General features: G+C 34.2%; 2 protein-coding genes across 11 annotated transcripts in view; one reads left to right on the forward strand and one right to left on the reverse strand.

Moving 5' to 3' along the window:
* The window catches only part of LOC139694729 (polyamine-transporting ATPase 13A3-like), a 78,921-nt gene extending 71,505 nt beyond the window's left edge, over positions 1-7,416 (forward strand). The window contains exons 11-18 of the mRNA XM_071593228.1: positions 1,549-1,749; positions 1,869-2,090; positions 2,304-2,429; positions 2,617-2,773; positions 3,329-3,574; positions 4,264-4,701; positions 5,090-5,502; positions 6,431-7,416. Of these exons, the coding sequence (XP_071449329.1) occupies positions 1,549-1,749; positions 1,869-2,090; positions 2,304-2,429; positions 2,617-2,773; positions 3,329-3,574; positions 4,264-4,701; positions 5,090-5,502; positions 6,431-7,030 (2,403 nt within the window). The 3' untranslated portion in view covers positions 7,031-7,416. The remainder of the gene's footprint in view (positions 1-1,548; positions 1,750-1,868; positions 2,091-2,303; positions 2,430-2,616; positions 2,774-3,328; positions 3,575-4,263; positions 4,702-5,089; positions 5,503-6,430) is intronic.
* A 5,726-nt stretch (positions 7,417-13,142) lies between these two features.
* ens (MAP7 domain containing protein ensconsin) overlaps positions 13,143-18,966 on the reverse strand; it is a 202,334-nt gene continuing 196,510 nt past the window's right edge. For 9 of the 10 annotated variants that reach the window (XM_071593201.1, XM_071593200.1, XM_071593196.1 and 6 more), the window contains 2 exons: positions 16,006-16,325; positions 13,143-15,291 (listed from right to left, as the gene is read on the reverse strand). In XM_071593201.1, coding sequence (XP_071449302.1) covers positions 15,278-15,291; positions 16,006-16,325 — 334 coding nt within the window. In that variant the 3' untranslated portion in view covers positions 13,143-15,277. The remainder of the gene's footprint in view (positions 15,292-16,005; positions 16,326-18,966) is intronic. The other variant, XM_071593193.1, reaches the window with a different exon arrangement.

An 18,966-nucleotide genomic window follows, 5' to 3' on the forward strand; every position in this document is an offset into this window, starting at 1 on the left:
ATTTTTAATGACGATTAGGTATTTATCAAATATTTGATCGAAAGGTTTTGGGTACGGAAGACCTGAACCAATACCACTAAGAGTATACTCTAGAAGTGTTGACTAAACCCCAGACAATTGCGATAAACCACAAGGCTGACTACTATGTTGAATTTTATAGTCATCCAGTTTAATTGTGTATGCTATTTGCATAGATTCCCAACAAATTTCATAAGTATTGATAAATGTTCGATGTTAATAGGTGCGTGATGCGAGGTCAATGCAGAGCTGCATGATGCCTAATGCCATTCATCACGTTCACTTCGCGTATTTTTAAACTCACCTAGAGTTATTAATATCAATTATTCAGAGCAATCCCCATTGAATGTAAGCTATGGGCATATCTTGGCACATCCTTTGCGAACTAGGTACACATAATGCCGTGCAAATGAAGTTTGCTCTGGCATTTTCTTGAACTCCGTATCATTAGACCGACGAAATTGCAGCCTATTGAGGCTTATATATTCCTTCCTTTTGAGCCTGAAGATGCTATCATTATGATAGTCGATCGGCAGATAATGAGTATGTGGTGCTGGATTAGAGTTGGTGGAAGTTTGCATCCCTAAGGACTTTATCAATTGCAAACATTTTGTTTCTAAATGGAAACATGAGCCCTGATGTGGTAGAAGCAAAATTCTGAAATTTATTAATTTTTTTTGCTTGTTCAGATATGAGGATTGCTCAAAAGAATTTCCTACTGAGTACCACCTTCAAGTAAAGAAGTGGTGCATTTGTAATTAGTAGGACCTAGGGTGTGTCCCATGTAAATTTGATCGTGATAGCCTCAATAATTTCACTTGAAATCCATCTCAATCCTCATTAGTGTTTCAAATAGATACTGTGTATGAAAAACTCACCTTTCGAGAAGAAATTGATTCACTACAGATGTCATACCTACTTATAAAAAGTAGTTCCTTACTAAGAGGGAAGGATTTTTCTAAAATCACAAAAAATTTCCACTTCTATTCCATCATGGAAATGAAATAGGCAGATCCTTTATTTTCTCTGTTAGCAATTGTTGGAAATTAATATCTCGACCATTTATCCACATCCTCTGGTGTATTTCATAAGGGGTCACGCTCAGATTTGTACTTATTGTGAAAATACAAATTTCACTGCTATGCATTGAGCAAATTTTTACACCTCACAGTTCATGCCAAAACTATTTATCAAGGATGTATCAATGTCCATCCAGTCAGATAAGTGTAGTTGAATTAGCTTAGGTTAATACTATTGCTGTGAACATGCCAATTACATAATATAGATATAAAAGTGTACAAAGTTTTCAAAATCAATGTCTACTTTGGTATTAATCCCTGTGATAAAGTAAACCGTAAGGGCTACTAGTTGTATCTGTAATCAAATTATGGTGAAATAACATTTTACGATTATTTCAACTGTAGTAAATTTCAGTAGTAAATAGAAATTTAAAAAGATCAATAAATGGCTTTATGTATGCAGAAAATTGGCAAAAGTACTATAACAAAAACCCTCCTTTTCTTTTCAAAGGCACTACGAGGTAATTATGCCGGTAGCATTGCCATCAAAGCCCTAGATCTTATCACAATAGCAGTCCCTCCAGCACTACCAGCAGCGATGACAGTTGGAAAGATGTATGCTCAACGCCGTCTTGAAAAGAAAGGCATATTCTGCATAAATTCAAGAGTTATCAATGTGTCTGGTTCTGTGAATTGCGTCTGTTATGATAAGGTCTGTTTTAACACCAACCAAAATCATGAAAGGAATGTGTATTTGAAACTTTTTAACTGAAAAATCAACTTCTAATTACATTTTTGCTATTTTTGAAATGAATCATGAATTTTAATTAGACAGGAACTTTGACAGAGGATGGCTTGAATATGTGGGGTGTAATCCCTGTCAAAGATAAAGAAATGCAATCACCAATCACAGAGTTTCCTCTTTCTGGAAAATCCTCAGATAAAGGAACCAATATGATCGAAGAGAATGAGCACTTTTTAGTGGCAATGGCATCTTGTCATTCTCTCACTTATCTTGACAGAAATTTGATTGGTGATCCATTGGATATTAAGGTACGTTCAATGTAGTCTCTCTCTCTTCCATCATGGTATAAACAAGTATTTTTTTAATTTTATGTTTCTGACAGCATGCTTCATTTCCATGCCAATATTTTGACTCATAATATAAATTTTAAACGATATTCGTTTTTGTTCATTCATTTTTAAACTGTCTTCTGATTGACTTCAAGTACTTCTTTATCCACTTGAAAAAAACATTATATGCAGATGTATGAATCCACTGGATGGATTTTGGAAGAACCTGAGATGTCTGAGACAGCGCAATATGATCTCCTGATTCCATTGGTGGTGAGGCCTAGTGATGAGTGCATCATTTCGACTGGAGAAGACCAGGTATTAAGTCCAGCAAATTTAATCAAAATAACTGTTGACAGCATTTCATGCCCAAAATAATCTAAGCATGAGGGACATCAAGCGACAATATCAAAGTAATTTTTGTGTGCACTTCACCACACTATTGTGGAGCATAAGAATGCTTTCAGTTAATAGGTGGCATAATAAAGCGATCACTAATTTACAGGATTTTCCATTTGAGGTGGGAATAATTCGCCAGTTTCATTTTTCATCCCACCTTCAGAGAATGAGTGTTATCACTCGTAGACTTGGAAGCAGAAACTTTAACATATACTGCAAAGGATCACCTGAAATGCTAATTTCACTCTCCAAACCAGATACAGGTGAGTTTCAAGCATATGTTAATTCAATATTAATTTTCATTAGTAAATAGTGCTAACAAACCAACAAAAATGGTACAAACCCAAGCCCTTGGATATTGTGCCTATCTTCATAAATTTGAGGCACAGTCTTGCTTTTTGCAGAGGTGCTTTTGGTCTCCAATCTTTGGTCAAATCATAGTGATATTGGACTTAAGGTTTTTATGTAGCATTTAGATTTTGACTAGGTGAGTATAAAACACTTCAGATGCAGAATTTAACATATATTGGATATGTTTTCATTCTTTGGACCACTTCGAACCTATCATTGAGAAAAGGTCAATGCTCGAATTCTCTCTAAGGTTCCCTTCTTTATTGATCTCCAAATAATCCACCTCAGTCTTCATAATATTATTTCTCTATGTATTAATATAGACTTGTAGTTTGAGTTACATCCAAGTCCTAAATTAATAAGGTTAATACTTAAAATTGATGTTATGAATAGATAAGAGGGGTTATTCATTCTGCACTCAAACAAATGCATCAATTATACATATATTGGCTTCCTTCAATTAACAGTCCCTACAGGAATATCTACAACCATGGAATTCTACACGAAGAAAGGGTATAGAGTTCTAGCCCTAGCATGGAAGCCACTTCCACCAGAATTCACCGTGGTCCAGATCCATAGACTGAAAAGGGAACAAGTGGAGATGGATTTCATATTTCTGGGTCTCTTATTGTTTGAAAATAGGTTGAAGAAAGGAACAGCACCTGTTATTGCTAATTTAAACAAAGCTAAAATCAAACAGATTATGGTAACAGGTAAGTTATCAAGTATTCCTGCATTATTTTATTTGCTCTTTGATCTTAAGCCAGCTACATAAAATATATGCATATAATTTTTATCGCATGTATATATGCGAGAAATCATCTAAATTAATTCAAAACTTTTGTAATTTATTTTGTTGACATTTTGTGCAGATGAAATGGTTTAATTTAGGGTAGGGGAGCTTGTAACATGGTGTTACATTGAGTACAAACCTTTGCCATTTTGTGTGAATTTTTTTTCATTGAAATTAATACTTTTGTGCTCTAAACTTCAGAGTTTTCAAAAAAATATTATAGATGTAATGATTCCTCCCCAGTCAGACCTCGTAATTACCCCTTACACAACTGTGGTTTATGCATAGTCCACCCTAGAGAGAACACAAGGCTGGAATGAAGCTTCCAAATGTCACATTCAAGGGATGTAGGCCCACCAGCTCAGGTGCAGTGGGATTAGTGGGTTCTCAAATTTTAATTTTCACATCCAGGCATGCGTGGAAACTAAGGGAGCATCAAAAAAATTGATAAATATAAATTTATAAATAAAATGTTTTATTTCCTCATTAATGAGCTTGGTTGACTATCCTATATTAATTTTCTCTTTCCAGTAAAAACACTTATTAAAGATGTTTAAAAAATTATGATTGTGATAATACTGATAATTATTCAATTTTAATTTTTTCCAGGTGATAATATTCTAACTGCTATAAGTGTGGCTCATGAATGTGGGCTTGTTTCATCAAAGCAACAAGTTTACCAATTGGAGCCACCAGTCATGGTAAATAGTAATGGAAGTGTGACTAATGACTTTACATGGGCAGCTAAAAATATTTTTAAAGAAGATGATGTCATAGAATTAAAAGCAGAAAGTATAGGGGATTCCATGAGCCATTCCAATGATCCAACAGACAAAATTGATGAAAACATAGAAATAGATTTGGAAAAAGGAAAATCTAGTTTAACTTGTACATATGCACTAACGGGAACAATATGGGCTGAGCTAAAGGAACATCATCCACAACTACTGAAAAAGATTGTGAAAAGTGGAAAAATATATGCCAGAATGACTCCAGCTCAAAAACAGCAACTTGTTCAAGAATTACAAGCTACTGGACTTTGTGTTGGTAAGGAGAATATTTAAGAAACAATTCTAATTTCCACTTGCCCGCTCTCGTTCCTGCTCACTTTACTATTAAAATTCATCATGGCTTTTATCTGTGTTTTGGAGGCATTTCTTCCTCTGCTATGATATTTTCACATGAAAGATGCTAAATCCAGTCCTCAGAAGATATCCTTGCTCTCATTTTTGTAATTATGCAATTTTCCTTTAATTGAAATATTGCATTTCACAAGAATGAGAGATGAAAAACAACCAACAATAAAGGGCTAGAATCAAATTGGTTTCACAGCACATATGCACTTAATGGTATTCTTTAATTTAAAAAAATCCAGAGGTCATTTCCTTCATTTGTAATGCATAAACATCAATTTAACAAAAGGTATTTATTCCAGCCATGTGTGGAGATGGTGCCAATGACTGTGGAGCTCTCAAGGCAGCCCATGCTGGCATCTCATTGTCAGAAGCAGAGTCATCAGCAGCTTCTCCATTCACATCAAATGGAGAGGATATTTCATGTGTCCCACATGTCATCTCTGAAGGGCGTGCAGCTCTTGTCACATCCTTTGGCATTTTCAAATTCATGGCGGTTTACAGCCTCACCCAATTTGCATCAGTAATTTTATTGTATTCAATTGACAGTAACTTGACTGATTTTCAGTTCTTGTACATTGACCTTATGTTGGTCACTGTATCTGCCTCACTCTTTGGCCTCACAGGACCACCAAACTCGAAGAAGAGTTTGGCCCCTAGGCCACCCTCTGCCAGACTCTTCTCTCCGCTCCCCATCATATCCATCGTACTTCAGGTAAGCTCTTGCACTTTCTTTAAAAGGATTGCCTTAGCTAAAAAAATATGTATTGTGGTTCATTCTCACCATGTAAAACAATGACAAACTACCCTACCCGAAAATCACTAAGCTTTAAAATATATGTTGAATGTCCAACATATATTTGCATTGATATGAGTACATGAATGGATTACTGGTTATCATAGTTGCAACCCAAATTCAATTATTGAACTTTGAAAAAAATATAGTGCATAATGGCATCCACCACAGTTCAGTTCTTTATTAAGAATTACCATTGTAAAAGAAAATTAACTTCAATAAAGAGATATTACACCTTTTGGTAAATGTATACATTGATACCTAAGCACCACAGTGTCATCAGAGCGTAAATAGTTGATCTGGGGTACAAGAAGAATCGAACTATTTCACTGGGCGAACACTTTCGACAATAATGGCTCTTTGGTTGTACTCCGCACTTGTACGTAACATCTTGGCCATTTTGGGGTTATGGCTGTTTACTAGATGCCTTAGTTTTCAATAACGCCACTTGTGACCTGTGGAAATAGAATATGTCTGGAAATTCCAATGGAAATCTGTCTGGATTTTAGTGCCACAGTCTGTATAATCTAATGCTTGAACATGCCTATGAAAAATTAAGATTCAGACTAATGATATAATACTAATCCTTATTAACATCTCTGAATATTCATTTATAATCAGAAATAAGATTACTAAAAGATCAGAAATGAATGGTAAATATAATGTTGTAAGTAATAAGAAATATGGTAATTCTACTAACTTTGCAATAAAAAGTAAAATATTTTGGATATCAGCTTCTTCAATTGATGATAATTCTTATCTTAATAAATTATTGCTGAATAACCAAGTTTTAGCTAAAAATTATTAAAATAGAAATGCTAATGTCTTAATATTTTCTACTTTGCAGGTGGTTTTTATGGTGATGTTCCACTGTCTACTCTATTTTGGAGTCCGGTTCTTTCCTTGGTACATTCCATTTATCTATGAGATGACCACAGACCCCTCAGATAACGTCTCGTGCTATGAAAATTATTCAGTGTTCGCCATTTCCAGTTTCCAGTATGTATGGATGGCAGTCATTTTCTCTAGGGGTGCACCTCACCGCAAAAATATATTGACTAACAGGAAGTTAGTGTTGTCTCTATTTATCATGTGCATCATTAATGCAATTGCAGCAGTAATTCCACCAAACTGGATGGCCAACCTGTTGCAACTAGTTGTTCCACCATCATTAGGTGATAGGCTACTAATCATACCCTGTGCAGCATTAAATTTCATATTATGCTTACTTCTTGAATGGGGTTTAATGGAAAAGATTCTTGAGCAGGGAAAGCCAAAACTGTTGTGGATCAAAAGGAAAGACTTATCTTTTTCAAAACAGAGCATTGCCCTACCATGCAAGGCACTAACGTCCACTAACTCATCCAATGTAGCAAATCAACTATCTGAAAAGGAGCAAGGATTTCGCAAGTCTGACAATCCAGCCACCTCGATGACTCATCTATAGCACTGGGTGCTGGCCTTTTTCCAAGAAATTCTTCCCACCATACAGACACTTATCAAATTACACAAGAATATGTTCAGAATATCCAGCCTTATGTGGGTACCTACCTACATTATTTACAGCAACAGGAGAATTGATGTTCATATTGAAATGCCTCATCTGTGTATCTGTGATTTTGTATATGTAACCTAAAGCTCAAATGTTAGTATTTAAGCCCAATGAAACCATCTGGTGATATTTTATATTTTATTATGAAGAGCACTGAAGAAATATTTTTACTGGTATTGCAAAAAAAATATTTTTTCAATATGGACAAATGTATATTTTATGTACTATTTGACATAATATTGTTGCTATTGATTTTTATAAATAATGTGCTGACCAAAGAAATTTTCAAATAAAAAAAACAGTGGATAACTTCCAAGCTTCAGAAGTTCTGATGACCTAGTGAATTTTCATGGACCTCATCTCAGCAAGATTGTATTTTATAGACAAGGAAAAGTACAAGAATGTTGTCTATCAACAAATGGTAAATGTCAAGTAATCACTTTTGAGGATAGGGAATGACAGAAATATTGCAGAAGAAAGTAACATTCTGGGGAAAAGGTCTCACAGAAATTTATGCTGAGCATAAATATTTTCAAGCCCACTGCTGTGTGCAGTAGCCTATAATTTTCTAGTTTAAAATTTCTGTTTTACTGCTATGAAGGAATCGAAAAGTCTTTTCCTTAATATTAGTAGGAACTGTAAATAGTAGTAGCACTTAGGGGAGGCAAGCTAAGGTCATTAGCACCATTAGGGATTGACACTGAAGGGTGGAGAGATACCCTGCATCGGCATTAGCCTACTCATTTAAAAGGTGCAAATGGGCCCACAGCTTAACGTCCCATCCGACAGACAGCGTACTCTCTTGAAGTACCCTCCACCAAGCACATCAAGTAGGGATCGAGATACCACTGAAAAATATTAGCTGGCACCTGGATTCGAACCTGGGCCCTCTGGGTGGGAAGTCAGTATGATAACCACCACACCATCTTGATTCCCAGCAACTGCGAATTCCACACAGGATTTTATACTAACATTACCTACCAAAATTTAGTATATCATGCATAATTACCAAGAGTTGTCCCGGTTCAATTGTATTACCATATATGCAAATACTCAATTTTGTTTATCTGTTTATCTAACATTTAAATGAAATTAGGTATGCATTCACATTTGACTTGTGCTGTTATCTGGAGAGTAAAAATATTGTAAATTTAGTGAATTATGCCTCACAAAATGAGTGGAAGCAAGCAAGCAATAATAGAGAACAGGAAACTTGGTGGAAAGAACAGTGCAAGGATGTAGAAAGTTTACAACGATGAAGTGAAATGGGTACACTATGCAGAAAGGTGAGGGAACTGTAGGAGTTTAAGAAAAATTCTATTTATGCCATAAAAGGCAAAATCAATAAAAATTAATTGAAGCAGAAGTTTTCACTGGATGAAAAGAATATATGTATAGAGGACCTATTGATTAAGGTATTATGCTAATAAGTTTGAACATAGAAAAGGAATATGATGTCGATAGGAATAGTTTTGGACCAGGGATACTTAACTATGAGGTAGAAAAAGCATTCAAGGAAATGATATTGAAAAAGGATGAGGGAGTAGATAACATCCCTAGAGAGCTCCTTGAGAACTTGATGAAGTAATGAAGAATTTAATAGGGCTTGTTCATACCATTTGCAAGATCTACCAAGAAGAGATCAGTGCCAAAAAAATGAAAAGCAGCCATATGTGATGGCTGTAAGAGGGAATTCATTTGTGGCTAAGGCATTCATTAGCACTATCAACAAAAGGTTAGAGAAGAATACTTGGAAAAAGAATTGATTTGAAATGTAGATGAGTTGAATTATTCCAATGCTGTAATGAGGTCACTCATGCAAAGTAACATTACATTGGATTATACCTAGGATTCATTTGCAAGATTTGTAGATTTTGAAGAGTTCAAAGCAGTAAACTGGACACAGTTAATGAACATTTTGCATTAAGTAGGAACAGACTTGAGATGCTTGACATCCAGTACTTCTGTATATCTCAGACTCAACAATATCTCTTCAGAGAGTGATATGCTATGGACGAAACATTACTATATACGGAGGATACCTTCTATTGCCTGAGGTGTAACAGTGTTCACATTTATCTTGAATATCAAACTATTTTCATAAAATTAAAGTTGGCAGAATTATGAGGGTAGAAAAAGAAACTTTGTATTTCCAAATAAAGATTTAACACTTCACAAGACCATGGTTTTGATGCTGTCCAAACCATGGTCATGTGAAGCATTAAATCTTTATGTGGAAGTGCAAAGTTTCTTTTTCTTCCCTCATCATGAAGGAATTCCACAAAGTTAAGCCTGAAACTGTGACGTTTGGTAGGATTACTTTAAGATGATGGAATTCCATATACTTGAAAGTTAAATGTAAAATGTAGTTTATATGATGGAAAATGAAAAAAAGCTATTGTAATTGTAGCATTAGGAACAAAATATTGTCTCCTGAAAACTAGGAATAATTTAATCATTATATCAATAATCTTGATGGCAGCACATAATCCCCTTGTCCGGCATATCCAGTAGGATTGCTGATATTTTGGGACTAACAATACTCCATTCAACATGAGCAACAATGAAAATTCCAAAGGGCCAATAAGACAGAGACACATGATGAATGAAATTACTGCTCGCAGGAGGATCTGGAATTCAACATTTCAGGCCTTTCTCAACCCTGGGAAGGTCCTGGGAATGAAGAAGGCTACCACGAAAAATACAATTCCTATCCCCTGCAGTGTTTCAGAATTAGCAGACTACAAAGAAGAAATTCCGAGGTTTGTCAGGATTAACAGAAGGGTAGAGCCCAAATAGAGAGAAGACACTCTTGCCTATGCTAGACCCTATACTATAGGGCTGCATAAGTTAAAGAAAGTAATTTTGTCTAGTTTCCCCTATAAACTTTCATAGAGAGGGCAGTTTTAGTTGCTTTCACACTTTGTGTCTGAGACACTCTTAGTAAGGTGAAAACTAATTCACCTAATTAATACTGGTAGCACAGTTTTGATATTTAATTCCACAATTGACTATACTTGCAATAAAATCAATGCCTACTAGAAGCACATAACGTGTACCTAAGAACTAGAAATGGGGCACTATATTTCATGCATTGAGCATGAACTGCTTATAATTTTCATTTCATTCATGAGCAATTTTTTCATTTAAAATTGTAGTCATTTAAAACTTTGCTATTAACTGTAGCAATTGGTTCTTTAATATAAATAGCTTATTTCATCTGAAATGCTCCGAAAGGAGATGTTCCATCACAAATCTGTACAAATGAATTGGATCATAAAAATGTACAGATATCATTACATTAAGTATTTCTCCATCATGACAAAGATACATATGTATTACTTCCCATGCCAAGTTCACTACATGTTTTTCTATACATCTCCATGATATTAAATTGAAATAGGGAACGAAAGCTAATAAATGATACACAAAGTTAGTGTCACCTATCTGGTCAGCAGTAAAATTAATTATTTTACAGCACACATATGGTTAAGGAGATTTAACCAATGGCATTTAAACTTTTGAATAACAGAAAGATTATTTATGAAAATGAATCTTATGTACACAGCTTCCTTTAATTTGAATGTGATAGAGATGCATATTAAGCATTACATTTTACTCAGAGAAGAAAAATACATCCTAAAAGACTCATAAATAAGTTGCTCAAAAAGGAAATTACGCTAACCCCCTCATCCCTTACCCTTTCCTCCTGGTTCTGCACCCCAAGCCACACACCTTTTTCGTGGCTCGCAGGGTATTGAAGTAGATGTACATAATTTGGAACTTGATTGGCAGCCAATTAAAAGTTAGCATGATCCCATGAAACTTCCTTGGAGATAGTTTAAAAGTTGAAAACATCAAGTTAAAATTTACTTCACTCGTTCAACTAAATATTTTAATAAAAATCATGGGTTGTCGCCACTAATAAAAACTACATAATAATTTTGAATTACTAAATGCATGCTACGGAAAAGAGCTGGTGTTGCTTTTCAGGCTTCCCTCATTTGATTTATATTTTGAAATGAAAAATAAAGACATGAGAAAAGAATTGATTAAATTCTAAGAGGAAAATTGAACAGTATGACAAGTTAATATCAAGAATTATATCACTTTTTATCTAAGCAAATCAGCTAATGTATATAAAACGATTTGTCCACTCATTAATTTTGCCCATTAAATTGATTACAGATATTAAAGTTGGCCAAGCTGGTCTAAATTCTGTAGGCTGTCCAATGATACTCGATTGTCAAATATGGCTTAGAACACATTTTCAAGATTTAGGGCTCTATTTTAACCATCTATACATCAAGCTTTTACATGGCACAATGTATACAAGGGTAAAATTGGCACAAAAAATCAAGCTGATTAACATATCTTTGTCACAACAATAGACTAATTGTACTTTTATGTACTACTGCCTCTCATATGATAAGGTATTATAATAAAATTACAGCAATATTTGAAGTGACTTACAGATGGATGCTGTGTAACTAATTACTTCTACTCTACCAGACTTGAATTCCAAATGAGAAGTAAGCTATGAGCTAATTTTGCCAGTCTTGGGCCATTTTTTAATTCATGAAATAAACAAGTATGAAAATAATGATCCTCAAGTATTATTCCATCATCATTTTGGATTATCATATGGTGGAATGGTTTTTAGCAGCTCTCAATATTAGTCTATTCTTGCCCAACCTTCATTCTCTCATAGTTACCAGATGCATGGCAAGCCATTATACTAGTTCATAAATGTATTACTTGTATTTATATGTAATTTTGCATGATCATTTCAGTAATTAAATCATATAGTTTGTATAGTCACAATTATTTTTAGCACCTGTTGAATACTTGCGGGAACAACTTATTCACTCATTTTTAATACTGAAACACTATGGACACAATTCTATGATCATACTTTTATGCAAGATACCAAGTGCGCATGCAGGATGGCTAACAAAAATATTTTTTAGGCTTCAGAACGTACATTTCTCACAGTGAGGGTGTGCAATGTCTAACGATTTGTTTCTATACACAATGAGAATATATCGTCAAAATTTCACAACGGCTGCATAATAGCTGGTATTATCAAGAAATATGTTTTTATTCGCTCATTGTACGGTTGCAACCATGTACTTTATGTAACCTTGAATTAGTAGTTCTCCATCTCCATTATCAAAATTAGCCATTGCAGCTTAGATAACTCACCAATATCAGTACCAAAAAAGATACTTATTTTCTTAAATGCCCTAAAAATAATTCAAACATTTTTTCAAGGATTTTAATTCAAGCCTGGAAATAACAGGGATGATAATCTAAAATAATTTATAAAATGATTTGCATGGTTCACCAGCCATTTAGTTTACGATTCAAATAAGATTTTTGGGTAACTGAACATTACTAAAGTGATCATTATGTGATTCATTTGATATGATGTATAAGTATGGAGATTCAAGAAATAAATCATTTTTTTAAAGATTGTGTGTCAATATTTGCTGGGTTAATTGAATGACTATGGCCCATGGTGACTGGTTAGGTTAAGCTTAAAAGTGTGCTCTCAATGATTCCATTGCTCTATGGCAATAAACTCTAGTAGTTACACCCTCTTTTGATACTAAAGAGAAAATTATTAATAGGTCTAAATAAAAAGAAAGGTATCAAGAACATTGGTCTAAAAGTAATAAGATTGAATGTAAAGAAAAATATAGACTGCTCCATCTCTGGCTTCAAGTAATTATGTATCAATATCTCACATGAAAAAAGCAAGCCTATTTTCAATTGCATGTTGAAGCTAATCTGATAGTCAAGGGAGGGATATTAGGTCAATTAATACTTCAGTTAGGATGCCTAAAATTTCTAAATCAATGATTTACATTTTGATCATTACTTACCTGCCTTTAATTCAAAATTAATAGCCTTTAATTGCCTGTGTGACTGCTTCTTTCACTCCAGAAGGGCAATGTTGCTTTATAAGAATCAATCCAGAAAAACTGTCAGGATGGACAGACACTTCACTTATTAACATCTTTATATTCTTTAAAACTAAATATTCCATGCAACAAACATATCCACCGCTTTTGGTAGATAATATTGACATTTGATTTACTAAAACATGCCAAAATTTTCAACTTCATAACATACTTCAAGAAAACTTATGTGCATATGATGAAGCACGGTTTAATACAAGCATTTACAGTCATTAAGGTTACATAAGCTAAGAGCATTTACCCCTTGATCATCCAACAGGATCAAAATATTCATCTACATTATTTCATACCACTTGAGGTCGACTTCAGCAATCACAAGATAATAAATTAGCAATGCGGTTAAGAAACTGCAAGAATGTGCATTTAGGGAAACTATTTCCACAACCCTGGGTCATTTCATTGTGATATTTTCCATTTCATCTCATGTTTCCCTGCACATTACCATTGCAATAGTTAAAACATAATAATATAAATCCCATCATTCATTGACATGAGTGAAAATGTTGGTCTTCACAGTTAATGATTCCATCCAGATTCCATCTGGTTATTTTTTTCTAAATTGTTTGATTATCATCTCAATACTTATGTGGAAAATCTAAATTAAATCCACACCATTACAAAATGGTAACAATCAACTTAAGATCATGCGGCACAATCACACATATTTTCAAACTATTGGCTTTTAGGGAGGTTTTAAAGATGAAGAGGAGCTTAGCAGAATGTTTACTGTGATAGGCATGACATTATGTTTGCTATATAATAAAAGTTTGACAAGTCATAGTATCTGTGAGCAGTTACACCAGCGGCATCAGGATAGCATATGTACTAATCTTGAAGTAGGCCAAAGATATCATTTTTACCAATCACAGAGAAAAACAAACAAAACATCTGTCCAAATCAACTATGATGACAAAAAGAAAAAGGTAGTTTAGCTGAGAATACAGTAGTAGTACACTGACTAGGTGAGCTGAATTTTCCATGGTGAAAAATAAAGCTCACATCACCACAATTGTCTTTCTCTGTTGGCAATACAGCCAAAGCACCAAATATGAGGCATATTTTCACAAGAGGAGTAATGTTTAAAAAAAAAAGATTAAGTTGCTGAGAGCGAATGTGGATTCCATCACAGCTAATTCAAAATCATGCCAACAGCAGCCTTTCCTACCACATCCAGGGCTTTCTACACAAATTCGAAGATCAATAAAATGAGCCAATGAAAGTGAAATACACAAAATGGCTAGTTGGCCATGAATAAATAACCCATAAAATTCTAAGAGAGATGCATCACAGCAATGTCCTCTGGTTTGTGCATATCTCTCCTCTGAAAAAGGGACAATTAAGTCCAGATAATGGAGACAGGCCTTTGACAGCTAAAAGAAATTCTTGAATTGAGACCCAATCACAACCTAACAAGCTTAAATTTCACATTTCCAGAGGATAAGTTCTTAAGAGGGAACTTGAGATATTTTTAGAGAATCATTTTTAAGCGTTCACACAAAATAACATTAAATTCATATTTCCTTAGACATTCTGAATGTGTAAATTATCAAGCATAAAAATTACTTTTTCCTCATGCAAATATGAAACAATGTACTGAAATGAGATTATCCTTAATCCACCTGTGATTATTTTATTCACCTCATTTCTTGATGATATACCAAAGAAGCCAAAACACTTTTCATCCATAGTAGATTCCTCCTCTTCTCAATTCGTAAGCGTCTGTCCTCCATTTGAATGAATTTGCTGTGATTATTTCATTATTTCAGTCTTTATACATTCATGCATGTACACACAAACACACTTGCACACATACCAACAGATTCACACAGAACTCAATAGAGCCAACAATAGTCTGCATTTCCAGACAAATGCTTCCAACAGCCATAAAAACAGGATTTAGAGGTGTGCATGAGCATATTATGTATGTACACACATTTTGCCACTAATACCATTAGACGCATGCACACGTATCGATCATTCAATCCAAAACACTTTCAACCACATAGTTCACTTCTTCGGGGATGAACATCTCCCAGCTTGATAACAACCCCACCACCAGCTTCGCTTGTTTCACCTCACTGTGGCACTACTGCCATTTTTCCCTCTGTCCCAAGAATCTCTGCTCTGAGTCCATTACACACTCTTCGATCAAATGAACTTATGACAGCAAATCTGCAGTAAAAGAAAAATTAACAGGGATCAATACTTTGTGAACAATATCCTATACAAAGTAAAATGAATTAATAATGAAGTGCTTTTTAAAACCACAAATAAATTAAACTTAAATATCATTACTAAATTAACTTTTCTATCGAAATATTCCAACAGCTTTCATAGTAATGATTTTGCATGGATCATTTCTCCGAGAAATATTCTTAATACATCAATATCTAATTTAATCACAAATTTATTTTTTAAAAGAGCATAGGGATTAAAGATACTATGTAACTATTCCATTCTATTCACATTCATACTTCTTTACCTGAACAGCAACTCAAATTATGCTCAAAATTTATCCATGGATCAACAACAAATTTCTTTTATAGTATTAGAATATTTTCTTGTGATACAAACACATCTAGAACTAAAATTTTCCAAACTTAGTAATTTACACACAATGAAAATAAGATGTGATTGGACACTGCAATTAGCATTGTCAGGCTAATACATTACACATTTGGAAATTTGCATTTATAATTCACATGAGGAATGAAGAGAGAGAATGAACTTTTTGATTTTAAAATTAGAATTTATATTTAACTTAGATAATGAGATGTTGAATTTCATTCCATCATGGTAAATTAAATCTAGCTCCTGCAATGCCTTCATGCACCAAGCCTTAACTCAGTGCTTTCCCTCTTTCTAAGCAATGAAGTTGACACTTACCAACAATTGTGGCATTCTTGTCCTGCCTCTTGGCCGATGATAGACTGTCCTCTTGTAATGTGGATCCTGTTGGGATTATTGTGTCAAGCTCTCCAGTTACCGACTGGAGGGGAGCTGATGGGATGGAAGGCTGATGAGGGGCACCCATGGAGGACGGGGGAGCATGGGCATTTGAGTTGACATTGTCCTCATGGGAGAGCTGCTTGCTGTAGGAAAATGCATTACTCCCACTCCCACTCAGAGGAAGCTGCTGTGTTTGCTGAAGATGGACATCAAATTCTGAGAGGTCCAGAAGGTTGTTGGCGGTGTTGTTCAGTCTGCTGAAGTGGATTAAATTAAAAAATCTTTAAAAAATGATTATCAAATCTTAAACATCATATTTATGGGAAGATAGAAGGTAGTTCAGACATTCATGCACGAAGATGACACAGTCATAGAAATTTGGGGAAAAACACTGCCTTCAAACGATAATGGGTGGTTGTGTACACTAAAAATAGTTAATGCTGACATTACCAGTTACTCCAAAAGAGTTTCATGATAACCTTGAGATCAGTCTTAATTTAATGAATTTATTGAGAATGAGACAGTAAGAATCAATTATACACAGCATGCTTGAATTCCATGCAACCTAGAATGAAATGCACAGTAGTCACACCCTATCCATATATACCTCTGATTTCTTAAAATCTTTCCAATGGCATCCTACAATATTCCTGAAACATGGAAAATTTCTACTATATGAACAATGAATAACATTTTCAAGCACTTTCAATGGCTGACACTAATAAAAAAATATGCTTATTTCATTCATTAATTTATATAGCTTTTTTACATTATGACACTTAATTGCTAAGGCAAGAGTCAATTTATAAGGAATTGGAATAATAAAAATTATATCAACTTAAAAAAGGAATTAATCAACAAATATCTTAATCCATAACATAAAAATTACTGGATAATTGATTGAAGGCTAAAAAAAAGAAACAGAGCTAGGTGGGTACATTATGTAAAAGAAAGGCTTATTCAATGGCGATTTTGTTTTACCAGTTTGGGATAAATAAAATGCCCGATTTTGTTCATTAATTAGGACAAGTTGATCAACATCCTCCAAGCACCAGCATACAATGTCCTTTCGGTTGAGGCAAATGCCTACCATCTAAGGAGCAAAATGAGTAAGAGCATTACAAGAGAAAAAGTGCTAGTCCATACAATAATAATAGCAGTTAACTGGGATGTACAGCCTGAATTAAAATAATTATGTAATTGGACATTCTGAAAACTAAAATTTAAGAATACGTGACGAAAGGTTGTTGGTAACAATTTTTAGCATAGGGCAAATCTAGGCATGCACCTATTGAAAAATCTTATTATTTTAATTGCACATAAATATAAAAGGGATCCCACCAATATTTTTAAAAATCCTATCACTAATATCAAAATTCCAGGCATCCTAAATAGAACTTAGTATTAGCTCGTTGATAGCAGAAAAAAAACGTTTTAGATGAAAGTACTTTTTAAGAATTTATCCTCTGCTTATACTAAGTATCTTTGAAAAATAAAATGACCATCGTAAACTCTCAGTAAGGGCAGATCATCATCATCATCATCTACCTGTTCCGGGTTACTCTCATACGAATAAGAGGAATGCATTTCTACACTTTTTTGCTATCGTTTTGAGCCTTTTATAAAGACAAAACGAGAAGCTTCAATAATTTAGAAAAATTATCTGAAAGAGCACTGCTGCCACATGAGTATAAAACCAACTGAACGGCTACTAGCACTGAATGTAAGGTAATGCTCTTTTTCTCCCACTTTAATTTAGTGGGATCTAGTTTATTTCCAAAATGCTGAAATGATCTAAACATATGTGAAGGAAGAACCCATGAGTCAGGATACTTGGCAGATAACATGGGTACTAATTGTAGGAACATGGAGCCTAATTTCTATTTGTATTGATACAAATAACAAAATGAAAGTGCAGCTTACCACTAAATCAATTGAGAGATATTTTTTCAAGCTTCAAAAAAATACTTACTCTAGAGAATGTGAATCAGGGTTTACATGAGATGGATATAATATTTTCATTGTAAACGTTCAGGGTCAAGTGAAATAGAATGAGATTGAAAACAAATGCAAGGAAAGCAGAATGTACACGAGACACACCCAGGCACTTAAATGTACTGAGGTTTGATTGTGTGTGTGCAGAAAGATGGCTGTAACTACATAGTCATGAATGCAGAAATGAAAATTCATGGCACAAAGAAGATGACATTTTCTGAGTTTCTGGACAAAAATCTTCAACTGTATTCAAGAAGTAATTTTCACGGTTGTGACTCTAAGGGAGTCTATATTATTAGTCAAAAATAAGAAAAATATATTCTGCAACTTTTGAAAACATACTTTGTACATTTCCTTCCTGAATCATGATCAATGACCAAGTAAATTTACCAGTAAACTGATTTAGCCCTGGGTCAAGAAATTTACTAGTTTTGAGTTTAGCACAAACTAATGGTTATATTAAAGAAAAAAGTTGAATCAAAAGCCAATATCTGCTTAAATACCAGCTCCAACTATTTTTGTACATCATTTATCACTCATATTTTTAAGTTCATAACTACCATTGATATAAGATAAAAACAGAGCAAGACAAAACATTAATCATCCAGTAATCCAGTGAAAGACCCCATAAGAAATAAATCCTTCTTAGTAAATTCAATATTACCAATTGGTAGTCAACATATGCACATAAATGTTAACAACGTTCATTGCTGTAGGAATAATGCATGGTCTGTAAGTATCCACCGGAGGTGTCTGCAAATTCCAAATTTAACCTATTCAAATGTTCAGCTTTAAAGTCAGGACACCACTACATTTTGACAGAACTTAGGGACCAAAGACAACTAACTGTTGAAATTTCAGATTAATAGGCAAAAATCCAGCATCATTTACTAGGAGAGACAA

The sequence above is a fragment of the Hetaerina americana genome, unplaced genomic scaffold (genome assembly GCF_022747635.1).
Source record: "Hetaerina americana unplaced genomic scaffold, ioHetAmer1.1.p SCAF_53, whole genome shotgun sequence".
Taxonomy (NCBI): domain Eukaryota; kingdom Metazoa; phylum Arthropoda; class Insecta; order Odonata; family Calopterygidae; genus Hetaerina; species Hetaerina americana.